The following is a 12695-nucleotide window of genomic DNA, read 5'->3' as shown; positions in this document are numbered from 1 at the left end:
CTGGAATTTAATTACACTTACAAATACTGCTGCCTCCAAACTGCAAGCATCAATAAAATGTTACCGTATTGTTTCTATATCTGTGGATATATCATTATTGCTAGTTTTCTTGAAACAGAAGATTTCCATCCATCCATCCACTTCCGCTTATCCTTTTTCAGGGTTGCAGGGGTGCTGGAGCCTATCCCAGCTATCATAGGGCGAGAGGCAGGGTACACCCTGGACAGGTCGCCAGTCTGTCACAGGGCTAACACACAGGGACAGACAACCAGTCGCACTCACATTCACTCCCACATTCACACCTATGGACAATTTAGATTTTTCAATTAACCTATCCCCGCAAAGTGGAGAAGATTTCCATTAAAAAGAAAATCTCTGATATCAATTTTGAAGCTAGCGCCCAGCCCTACTGCGCATACTGCAAATATAAAACTGATATATACTTACATCATGAAGCAGTTGATGTCTGGTTTCTGACAAATACAGCAAAGAGGTGCGTTCTCCCCCTCCATACCAGTGTTCTCAGGCACTGGGACATGGTCAGTGTCAGACATTTCACTGTGCTACAACATACAACATACAGCACGGACCACATTACAAATCATGTATATGTAGATGTACTAATTATACATGGCTGAATGGATGCAATAACAACATGTTACTTAGCTACTGTAGTTATTTGTTTCCAGATGTGTGCAGTTGCTCCAGTCTTACTGACAGTATACCGTTTCAAACACCAGTGCCAACATTTTATTTTTTAAATCTTAGTATGATTCTGCACCAAGACTTGTGGCCTGTTGCTCGGTAACTTATTGTCTGACTATATTAACTACAGTTCATAAACATCATTCATTTTCTCCCACTTATTCCATTCAAGGTCTATTCCAGCTGTCATGGGGCAAAAGTACACCCTGGACATGTCGCCAGTCTGTCGGAGGGTTATTAGAGAGACAACCACGCACACCAATGCCAACTAACATAGACTGTTTCTTCCTATCCTACGCAAGGCCACCTGGGTTGGCTGGAGGACTGTTTACTTAGCCTGGCAGGGCGAAGGACACTGTCTCAGCTGAACTCTGGACACGCACACACACACTGATAGACACTCATCCCCCCTCCCTTTCCAAACGCCTGCGATGCTCGTTCCCTCCCAGTGCAGATGCCGCAGACATGCTGCAGGACCGGATGCGCTGTCCACACCGGCTCTCTCTTACCCACCCCTGTTGCTTGTCTTGTGTTTTTATGGTGTATTGACAGTCATGTGCTTTTTGTGCTGGGGTGGGGGTTTTTTCTGTTCTCAAACTGTTCTCCCATTAGGAGCTCAGTCTGAGTGGATTTTTTTTTCTCCTCCTCTCACCTCATGTTATGTATTTTCTTTTTTCCTATCAGCCTACCTCTCTGACATGTCTTCCCAATGTGATGTTTGTGTAAAGTTCGGTCAGAAGGTTCCTTTGTAAGCGCGCATGCGACATTAGTGTGCTGCCTGCTGTAACCCATAATTTCCTTCGGGATTAATAAAGTATTCTGATTCTGATACAGTCAAGAGACGCAGAAGGTCCCGGTATGCATCTGGACCGGCGAGGACATCTACGAGCTTCTCTCGCTCCAGAAGCTCCATCTTCAGCCTCTCCGCCATACAGCCTGAGACAAACACACCCATGAACGTACCCTTAATGTGACCTCCATCATCTGATGGAGCATGAGAGATGGTGCATGAGAGCTTACTCACCTAAAATTCCAATTTTCATTGGTGTGTGGGTCTTTAATCGTTTCCTCTTCATAGCTGTTAGTTGTTGCAGTCTATTCCATATTGTTTGCTCAGCCTTTTCTCTGTTAAGAAAAGAGATTAGGTTGCAAAGCTGCCATCACCTAGCACTAGATTTCAAAACTTTTCATGTTTGATCTTTGCTCCTACCTTACAGAGCACGTTACCAGAAGAACAACATCTGCCTGCAAGTACACGCACATCTTAAACAAACTGCATTAAAGTTACTTCTGCTAGATTCATAAAATAAAACCAGAAGTCAGCTGTACCTCGCTTAGATGAGCTGTGCGCTGATAGCCCTTCTTCTGCAGTATGGACCAGGCTATCTCTGTGTCATTCACATTCATTTGACATCCATAGGTTTCAAAATAAACTGCAACAATAAGCCAAAGAACCCCTTTAGCATCACCACAAACATTCAAAGCTAAGTAAACAAATGGCTTTCACCGACCTTTCCTTGAGTTTCCCATCAACAAGCCTTCAGAGAGATAGTCATGCTTTTCTGAGGGTTCTTCATCTGCAGCACGGCTCCTGTTAGCTGGAAGCCCTTTAACGAAATCCTGAAAACTTGGACCAGATGATAGCCGACTCTTGAACTTGTCTACAGTCTTCTTCTTTTCTCTCACAGTGTCAACAGCGCTAGCCAGTTTAGAACAGTATCTAGCCTGGATGCGGCTGACAGGTGGCCAGTGTTGGGTTACTGTAAATATGGGTTTTAAAGTCCTGAGGTACTCCATGCTTAGCTAACCACAAGAGCAAAGGCTTCGTAATTCCCTATCGGGTGTATCTGGAAATGAGCGACTATGTATTTTAGTTAGCTACCTTTGCCGCAACCTAAAAACTAACATAGTGTCAAAAGTGCCTTTTTACTCAGTAAGATACAGCACGAGTGCTAACTACCTCGAGTGAATTGTCACTCAGGTACAGATATCATGTGGAGCCAAAGATGTCTTAGTATCAAGAGGAGTCACTCCCTGTTTCAAGTACCTGACGCTATTCATCAGTGGACCTGTACCGCCGGTCAGAGGAGGAGACGAGAGATTCAGCAGGTTGTTTACACTGAATAAATGGCTTATATCAGCATGTGCTGACCACTCAGTGCATTTTATCGACAACTTTAATATTTTTTGGGAACGCAGGCATCTGTTCAAAGCAAATGGATTTAATTTTAACAAGTCAGGGGTGAAACTGTTCACCTCCAACTTGTTTTATTCCATACGTCATCCATCCGTGCTTGGTGCCAAGGCTGAGATAAACGAGGAGTTATCTCATAAAGAGGAACAAACAGTACTCCAAGAACAGACAAAGCCCAGCAGAAACCTTGAGGAGGAGCTCCATTTGCCCCCACCCGGGAAGAGCCTCAGAAAGGAGAGACATCCATGGCATCTGAGGAAGAGCCTCAGAAAGGAGAGACATCTAAGGCAAGAAGAGGGGTCCCTATTTGCCTCCAACTCTCTCAACAACACCAACGACCAGGACAAGGGACCACGACCTTCCCCAGTCCCCCAAACCCCTGACAGGCCATCACCCTCCTCCCCCTCCCTTTCTCCCTCCTCCCCACACCTGAAATTCACTGAGGAGATGATGGAGCGGGTCAATGCTGGGCTCAGATCTACCCCCCGTCCCAATCCCTTTTTGTCCCCCATAAACCCCCCACCAGAGCGGCCAAAGGTTCGCCATCGAGCCCCACCCTCAACAGAGCAATCGAAGTCACATTGCCCAGCCTCGCCCCCCTTAGTTCCTCTTCATGCCCTGTCTCCGCAGTCTGATGCGTGATGTGTGAAGGGTCCGGGCTGTGAGGATTATGGCAGTGGTGACTTTTCCCAGGAGAAGCTGGGACCCTGTTTACTAGAAGGTTTTAAAATTTCTGTACTTTTAGGTGACAGGAGACATGTGGCCTGGTCAAAACACAGAGAGCTGCACTCTAAAAGATCTTTAAACATAGTAAACATACCTTGTGTGCCACAGACTGCTCCCAAACATGAGGGGACAAGTAATACCTCTAAAACACTTAAGTTGGCTTTATTAAACATTAGATCTCTAGCTGGGAAAACATTTTTAATTAATGATTTAATCACTGAGCACAGCCTTGATTTTATGTTTTTAACTGAAACTTGGTTGGACCAAAGTAACAGTGGAGCTGTTCTCATCGAGATGACCCCTCCTAACTACAGTTTTATCAGTGAGGTCAGGGCGAGCAGGAGAGGAGGAGGGGTCGCTGTCTTATTTAATGAATCATTTCAATGTAAGCAGCTATCTCCTGGAAGTTTTCAGTCTTTTGAATATGTGGCTTTACAGCTGAAGGCCCCATCCAAAGTTGTGTTTCTTAATGTTTACAGGCCTCCCAAATACTGCACAGACTTTTTTAATGACCTCAGTGAACTGCTGTCTGTGATCTGTGTTGATTTTGACTGTGTAATTATTGCTGGGGATTTTAACATTCATGTGGACAACCCTCAGGACAAAGGGACTAAAGACCTGAGTAACACTCTGGGCAACTTTGGGCTGACTCAGCATGTAACAGAGGCCACACATAATAGAGGACACACTCTTGACCTACTGATCTCCAAAGGCCTGAGCATTTCAAAGGTTACTGTGTCTGATGTGGGCGTGTCTGATCATTACTGTGTTTTCTTTGAAAGTAAAATCTCAGCCCACACAAATATATCAACAACAGTGATCACAAAACGGTGTATAACAGAACACAGTAGTGCAATTTTTAACCAGGTCTTCCCATTAACACCTGACCTGCCCAGAGGGTCAGTCAATGAGCTCGTCAATAGCTTCAATGCTAACATGTTAAATGTAATGGACACTATTGCTCCCATTAAGGTGAAGGTTATCTCTGGAAGGAAAAAGTCTCCATGGAGAAACTCCACACTGGTGAAAAAAGAGAGTGTAGGAAAGCTGAGCGCAGATGGAGAAAAACAAACCTCCAGGTTCATTATGACATTTATAAAGAGAAACTTCACAATTATAATTTACAACTGAGGAATGCAAGGAGGTCCTACTTCTCTGACATCATCACTAAAAACAGCCATAATGCTCGGGTCTTATTTTCTACAGTTGACAGGCTAACAAACCCTCCTGTGCCAGTGGCAGCTGAACTTCACTCGACCATGGCCTGCAATGACTTTGCCAAATTCTTCACTGAAAAAATCCAAAAAATTAGACAAGCAATTGGTACATCAACAGCAGATCCAGGATATGTACTGTGTCCACCAAAAAACTGTTTAAACACCATGAAACAGTTTCAACCTATTAACAGCAAAGACCTGGAGGACATCTTAGGTAAACTGAACTCCTCCTCCTGCTGTTTAGATGTCCTGCCAACAAGTTTTTTCAAAAAGGTCTCAAAGACTTTAGAGTCAGACCTGTTACAGATCGTCAACTTTTCTTTATTATCAGGTGTGTTTCCAGAATCACTAAAAACTGCTGTAATCAAACCTATACTGAAAAAGGACAATCTTGACAAGACACAAATGAACAACTACAGGCCGATCTCAAATCTCCCGTTTTTAAGTAAGATCATTGAAAAAGCAGTTTCCCAACAGCTCAGTTACTTCTTAAAACAGAATAATTGCTACGATGCCTTCCAGTCAGGTTTTAGACAGAACCACAGCACTGAAACCGCTCTGACAAAAGTGTTTAATGACATATGTCTGAATACAGACAGTGGAAAAATGTCAGTCCTAGTTTTACTGGATCTCAGTGCAGCATTTGATACAGTTGACCACAACATATTACTCAAACGACTGGAGAACTGGACAGGTCTTTCAGGAACTGTACTAAACTGGTTCAAAACATACGTAGAAAACAGGAAATACTTTGTATCAATAGGTAACTTCACATCTGAGCAGACAAGTATCACATGTGGAGTTCCCCAAGGTTCCATCTTGGGACCCCTTCTGTTTAACATCTACATGCTCCCACTGGCACAGATTATAAACAACAACAAAATAAACTATCACAGCTATGCAGATGACACACAAATATATATCACAATGTCACCAGGAGACCGAGGCCCTGTACAGGCTCTTGGTAAATGCATTGAGGAAATCAATGACTGGTTGTGCCACAATTTTCTCCAGCTAAACAAAAACAAAACTGAGGTAATAGTCTTTGGCGCCAAAGAAAAACGATTACAGGTCACCAGAGAACTTCAATCTATACATCTAAAAACCACAAACCAGGCGAGAAATTTGGGTGTAGTGATGGATGCAGACCTAAACTTAGAAAAACACATTAAGACAATAACAAAGTCAGCTTACTATCACCTCAAGAATATATCAAGGATAAAAGATCTGATGTCTCAACAGGACCTGGAAAAACTAGTCCATGCATTCATCTTTAGTAGGCTTGATTACTGTAACAGCATCTTTACAGGTCTACCTAAAAAATCAGTCAGACAACTACAGCTCATTCAGAACTCTGCTGCTCGAGTCCTCACTAAGACCAAAAAAGTGGACCACATCAGTCCAGCTCTGAGGTCCTTACACTGGCTGCCTGTCCGTCAGAGGATAGACTTTAAAGTTCTGATGCTGGCCTATAAAGCTCTGAATGGTTTAGGACCAAAATACATCAATGACCTCCTGACCCAGTATGAACCATCCAGATCCCTCAGGTCATCTGGATCCGGTCTTTTATCAGTTCCCAGAGTCAGAACCAGACACGGAGAAGCTGCATTCAGCTTTTATGCTCCTTATATCTGGAACAAACTCCCAGAAAGCCTCAGATCAGCTGAAACACTCAGTTTATTTAAATCCAGGTTGAAGACTCACCTGTTCTCAGCTGCATTTGAATAAAGCACCAAATCCACACTTTAAGCTTAAATTTCAAAACTTACATTTAACTACTGATTTTATCTACTGTTCTGATTTTATCTGTTTTGATTTTATATACTGTTTTGTTAGTTTGTTTGTTTGTTTGTTAATTAGTTAGTTAGTTTATTTGCTTGTTTTAATCAATTTTAAATCATGCTTTTTATTTGTTCTTGTTTCTAATGTCTCTGTAAAGCACTTTGAATCACCTTGTTGTTGAATTGTGCTATACAAATAAACTTGCCTTGCCTTGCCTTGCCTAATGAAACCCGGAAAAACGTTTCACTCTTGTGAAGTGTTGCTACATACTAGTAAGTTTGTTTCAAACATAGAGGAAGCTCGAAAAGAGGTAAATAGTTTTTATCTTTAAGTCAATTCAGGCGCTTATCCAGTGTGTTAATAAGGTAATTAAATGTCAGACTACAATCCTCGAGAAGTCCGTAATGTCCGTTAGACAAAAATGTCACTGTACGTCCATCTTCACGGTCCGTCGTCATAATCTCCTTAGTCTAAACTCTGGTTCCGTATGTGCGACAAAGCTTTGAAGGGAACTTTAACATGTACAGAATCGGGTTATTGATGGTGAGAGACGGATTTATGTCGTTGGGTTATTGTCCAAAACTCAGCTGAGGTCGAGATGAGAGTGGCGCATGAAAAAAAAAAACCGTTAATGGTTTTTGTTTGTTTATTCGTTTGCTTGTTTTATTATTTACATTAATCGAGGTCTTGATCTTATAAAAATATTCAATATTGTTGCATACCGACGTAAAGTATTAATATCAGGCCATAAGAACAAAACATTGTTCATACTTATCATGTAAATATGAAATCCTGCCAAAACAGTTTCAGACAGATGCTTTTAAATAAAGTTTTTGTTTTTGTTTTTTAAAGAAGAAGAACAAACGGTGACGAGAGAAAGCAACTTCTCATATGAATAAGTGAATATGCCCCCAATCCGCATCCCGGACGCACACACAGACAGAGAGAGAGAGAGAGAATCATGTGTGATGTAGGCGTGACTGGAGCCACAGGTTCAGTATAAAGTGAGCATGAACTCTGGGATGAGAAACAGTACTGTTCCAGTGTTTTCTTTTGTTCGTTCTTTCCTGGAAGTGAGACATCATGAGAGTGGAAGGTGCGGAATAAAACTGCAGAGGCACTCAGGATTCTTACCAAGAAAAAAAAAAAAATCAAGGTAACTTAGAAAAAACACTCTGAATTTGATATCCATGTTTGTATAAATGTATTATTTATTCTTAAAATCATGATATTTCCTGTCACGTTATACATCTCTGCCTGCCTCAACTTCAGTTCCTTGTGCAGAGCGATGAGGCTGGTCTGGGAAACTGTGGTTTCAGCGTTTTTTCTAATGTAATTTCTACTCCTGTCATTTGTTCTGGTTATCCACTCTTCTCCAGGACTAGCTGTGATGATGGAGAAAGCTGCACTGCTGCTTTGCTGCCTGATCATGACTTTGTCAGGCTCCCCACTCTACCCATCCATTAGGTAAGTCCTGACAAAATCACTCAAATTCATTAGGTGTTGTTCATTTCCATTTTTACTGAGGTTTAGGCATATTTTGAAAGTTACGTAAACCCTTTGCTTAGTTCAGCTGTTCAGCTTTGGGAATGCCGATCAATGACAGCATTGGATGATTACACAAAGGGAACATTTTTTGTAAACTCATGGCAAATCACACCAATATGCACTATATATGCATCATTTAGCTAAAATGTTTGGAAACCTTACCAAGTGACATAGGAAATTTTCTTAATATTCAAAATCTGAATGAAACATTAAATATAACATATTTGATCTCTGTCAGGATTAGAAAAATGGTCGTGTCGAAGCTCATCTAACAGTTGACTCTTTACTTTACATGTCATAGCTGTGTCCTCTGTACTTCTGCTAAAAAGGGTCAAGAAGTCTGGATTAGTCACCGCGTTACGTTTACGAGGCATCATCGTCACAGTGTCGTGTACCAAAGCTGCAGATGTAATTTTTCACGCGCTAAAGCATTTTGCAGACTGATGATATTTTCTTTTCTTTTAAATCTGTCATCTTTACAAAGATTCTGCACTACTATGAAATCATCGTTCTTGCTAGATAAAGGGCTATGTTTGAATAATGGCATTTAAGATGTTCTGCATTCATATAGTTCATGGGGATGTTTCTCAGGTTCGGCCAGAGGGATACATCTATCCTGATGACATCTTCACTAAAGAATCCAGCAGAGCAGCAGGAGGAAGACGCACGTCCTCCCAGGGAGCCAGCAGAGTTGCGGTCCGTATGTTAATATGGTCTGAGTGGCTGATGTAAAATATGGCTCAAAGGCTCAGCTAATGAAACGTCCCAGTCAGAGTGGATCATTTACACATTTTTTAATGGGGATTCTTGATTTATTAGAAGGTACATCATTTTCAAAGATATGTCAAAAAAAAATACACACAGCTGAATACAATGCAAGCAAACATTGGACTACAGATAGTCTATGCTGGACCTAAATCTTTATATTTTGACCTTTTAGATATGGAGCTACATTTTATTAAAATAGTGCACAAAGTTTTCATTTATGAATTAATTATGAAATGTGGCTAAGATCGATCCACCCCATAATACAGCCCGTGCTGCAAATATAACATATTTCTAATGTAAGATGGGGAAATATTGTTTTTCTACAATATTATGATTTCATTGCACATTACTTAAAATGGATTGTGCAGTGAACATGCACTTGTCATTACAGTATATTTTTTGGTTTCCTGTAAAAACTTCACTTGTTAATTTCTTATTTTGGTGTACTTACCTTTAAATATTTATAGGTAACCATGACTACGTTGTAATTTCAAAGCAAATATGTTGAAATTCCATTTGATTACAGGGTACTTACACCTTTAGTTGCAGGCCGTATTTTAAAGTTTTACTAAATGTGTCTTAATACTTCGAACTTTAGTGTGGATGCATAAAAAGATGTGAGCAAATTGTAAATCGACCGCTGGCCAGCTCCCAGATAAATCCTGCCGCTGCACTGCAGTTTACTTTATTTTCTGCTTACACTGACTGAACTGATGCAAACTGTCCCCATTTCTGATTCCAGCTTAGGGCGCCATGCTGATGCCATCTTTACAAACAGCTACAGGAAAGTACTGGGCCAAATCTCTGCCAGAAAGTTCCTTCAGACAATCATGGGCAAACGGCTGGGGTAGGTAACACAAGTGGACTGAAATCGCTCCAATGTGTGTGGGTTACCAGTACAAATAGCCAGTGAAAGAGGAATTATTGTGGGGTTTGTTTGTTTTTTTCCCCACAGGGATGGAAGTGAGAGCTACATGAAACGTCAGTCAGATATCTATGAGGGGACATACAAGGAAGACCTCACAGCCATCCAGAGAAATCAGAGATACAGGGGGGTGCACGGGAATGTCCTGAGACACAGGTATACACGTCTCCGATCTTTAAAAAGCCTAAACATTCAGAATTTGGCTTTTCCCACAACTGCAGATTCACTAAACTGAATCTTTTCTCTTTACAGACTGCTGAGTTGAGGAGGAAAGCTTTATCATCACATTTTTTTTAACTATCTTTTATTTGTTTGAGGGTGTCCTTTAAAGAAAAGAAAAGAAATCATCTTATATATTCACATTAAAAGTTGTGAGGAAATCCTACAGCCTAGCTTATCATTGTGTGTATGTATGTGTATATGTGTGTGTGTGTGTGTGTGTGTGTGTGTGTGTGTGTGTGTGTGTGTGTGTATGTGTGTGTGGGCGAGGGGGGGTTGGGTTATTCAAACACCCAAATCAAACTATGTGACCAGATTTCATTAAAAAACCCTTTAGTGGCTTTCTGATTGTGTATCTTTCTGATTGTGTATCTTATGTGAGGATTGTCTCAAGAATGTGTCTTCAGGGCCACGTCTGCATTATAAATGCCAACTCTGTGTTACAGGTTTCCTGCTATGATTAACAGATGCGACCTTGATGGCCTGTTAAATGGCCGTGCGTGTTGATGTTACTGTACATCTGCACCTTTTCTTTAACATTTCAAGATGTTTCACGAGACAAAAGATGTGATATTTAGAAAGCTTGTATGGAAATGAAGTACATATTTGAAGCAATAATATATTTTACGAGTTTAAAAAGAAGTCAATCAAATCAAATCAAATCAAAATTTATTTATATAGCACATTTTTAAGACCGAAGTACACCAAAGTGCTTTTCAGTAAAATCACAATACAGATAAAATCACAATAAAATATAAATTACAAATATATAAAATATAAGATGATTACATAATCTAAATACAGAGCCAGATCTAAATTACCCTAATTCGCCTTAAATGCCAGATCAAACAAATACGTTTTTAAACGTGATTTAAAAGACTGAATGGAATCTGACGCGCGAATATGAAGAGGGAGAGTATTCCATAGCCTGGGTGCAGCAACGGCAAAGGCACGGTCTCCTCTGGTCTTCAGCCGAGACCTAGGTTGTACTAAGAGCAGTTGGTCCGATGATCTTAGTGCTCTCTGAGGGCTGTACAGACAGAGGAGATCAGCTAAATAGTCAGGTGCCATATTGTTTAAAATTTTATAAGTAAACAATAAAATTTTAAAATCAATTCGATATTTGATAGGAAGCCAGTGTAAATTTTTCAGAACAGGGGTGATAGAGTCAAACTTTCTAGTGCCGGTCAAGAGACGTGCTGCGGCATTCTGGACCAGCTGCAGACGCTGCAGAAGAGAAGATTGTAGACCCAAGTAGAGTGAGTTACAATAGTCCAGTCTTGACGTAATGAAAGCATGAATGAGTTTCTCTATATCTTTGTGTGGTATGTAGGGTTTAGCCTTAGAAATTAGGCGTAGTTGATGAAAGCTAGTTTTCACCACAGTAGAGACCTGTTTATCAAGTTTGAAGGAACTGTCCATGAAAACTCCAAGATTCCTGGCAGTATCAGTAAGGTAGTTAGCAACAGGCCCAAATGTGCCAGTCAATTGTCCCAGAGGCATATTTCGGTCAAAAACAATAATTTCTGTCTTCTTTCCATTTAAAGTAAGAAAGTTACGTGATAACCAGTCTTTGACATCACTCAGACAGTCAAACAGAGGATGTGGTGAGGATAGAGCATCCCCAGTCAGGTGAAGGTAGATTTGAATATCATCAGCATAACAGTGAAAAGAGACATTGTGTTTCAAAAGTCTGCTGTAGTCGCATGCAACTAGTAGTTTTTGCTGCCTAATGCGACTCTTCAAACACTGCAGATTAACTGGATGTCATTCTGCTGTGTTCTGTACCTGTTACACTACAGTATGTGCTGGCATTACCATTAGCCTGTAATTGTCTACTGTGGCCATCATGGGCACGCTTTATAGACTACACAACTTCACAGAGTGTGAAACACCTTCAAAGATCCCTCCATAGGGACCACGGAGCACCTTAACTCTGGGAAGGTGAACCGTTTTTATCTTGTGTGAAGACTGATTAAAAAAAATATCCCTTTAAGGGACACACATGTGTGTACAATAGCGGGGAGTGTAATCACGGTACTGTCTGCACAACTGAGGAACAAACCCCAGCAGGCAGCTGGACTCGTGGCAGCACAGGTGCTGCTTCTAACATTGTCTTAATAATACAGATGTAAAGCAGTTTTCAGATAACTATAAAATACTTTGTTTAGTGCCACACTGCTGGTTTCGTTTTCTTTCAGCTCCTTGCTTAGAGAATTTTTTTAAAATACTAATAATTTTATTCTGTGATATATTTTTATCAGACGAAGCATTTTTCACAATAAATTCCTAACTTTTGGAGATAAAAGTATTCATCTTTTATCTTATATAAGCTATAGTAATAGGTTATATTCTGACTGCACTACAAAATAGCGAACTCTCCACTTTTTTTTCCCTATGCTGTGCTTTTTATTTTTATTCCCACAATCTGCTCATTTGCATTCAGTACATGTAGCCGCCCTCCACTCAGACCTGCAATAAATTCGAGGCTGCTGTGGCTCAGGAGATAGAGCAGGTCATCTACCAATCAGAGGGTTAGTAGTTCAATCTCTGGCTATTCCAGTTCAAGCACCTTAGAGTCCTTAGGTGAGATACTGAACCCTGAATGGCC

The 12695-nt window shown here is 40.8% G+C and overlaps 2 protein-coding genes across 6 annotated transcripts in view; one reads left to right on the top strand and one right to left on the bottom strand.

Moving 5' to 3' along the window:
* The window catches only part of LOC147329903 (mitochondrial tRNA methylthiotransferase CDK5RAP1-like), an 11521-nt gene extending 8360 nt beyond the window's left edge, over nt 1-3161 (bottom strand). The window contains exons 1-6 of one of the 3 annotated variants that reach the window (XR_015129041.1): nt 2217-3161; nt 2035-2138; nt 1916-1950; nt 1730-1830; nt 1395-1641; nt 477-563 (exon numbers count right to left, since the gene is read on the bottom strand). Coding sequence is in view for 2 of the 3 variants with exons in the window: in XM_086291327.1 (XP_086147453.1) it covers nt 1472-1641; nt 1730-1830; nt 1916-1950; nt 2035-2138; nt 2217-2502 (696 nt within the window). In the remaining variant the exon portion in view is untranslated. The other 2 variants (XM_086291327.1, XM_086291328.1) reach the window with 2 other exon arrangements.
* Nucleotides 3162-7619: 4458 nt separating this feature from the next.
* Nucleotides 7620-10250, top strand: ghrh (growth hormone releasing hormone). 3 transcript variants are annotated; one of them, XM_086291311.1, is made up of 6 exons: nt 7655-7780; nt 8004-8091; nt 8764-8868; nt 9683-9787; nt 9896-10021; nt 10118-10250. In XM_086291311.1, exons 2-6 carry the CDS (start codon nt 8015-8017, stop codon nt 10128-10130), a joined length of 426 nt encoding a protein of 141 aa, XP_086147437.1. In that variant the 5' UTR covers nt 7655-7780; nt 8004-8014; the 3' UTR covers nt 10131-10250. The 3 variants fall into 3 exon arrangements, with proteins under 3 accessions (XP_086147438.1, XP_086147437.1, XP_086147436.1); XM_086291312.1 differs by lacking the exon at nt 10118-10250 and having other exon boundaries at nt 7620-7771; nt 7999-8091; nt 9896-10100; XM_086291310.1 differs by lacking the exon at nt 10118-10250 and having other exon boundaries at nt 9896-10100.
* Nucleotides 10251-12695: the final 2445 nt, after the last annotated feature.

This window comes from Aulonocara sp. 'chitande type north' Nkhata Bay, linkage group LG5, assembly GCF_057382095.1.
Source record: "Aulonocara sp. 'chitande type north' Nkhata Bay isolate Kocher_YH1m ecotype deep benthic linkage group LG5, A_spYH_male_GT1.1, whole genome shotgun sequence".
NCBI lineage: Eukaryota > Metazoa > Chordata > Actinopteri > Cichliformes > Cichlidae > Aulonocara > Aulonocara sp. 'chitande type north' Nkhata Bay.
Note: the sequence above shows the minus strand (reverse complement) of the source record. Positions and strands in the feature narration are given on the sequence as shown.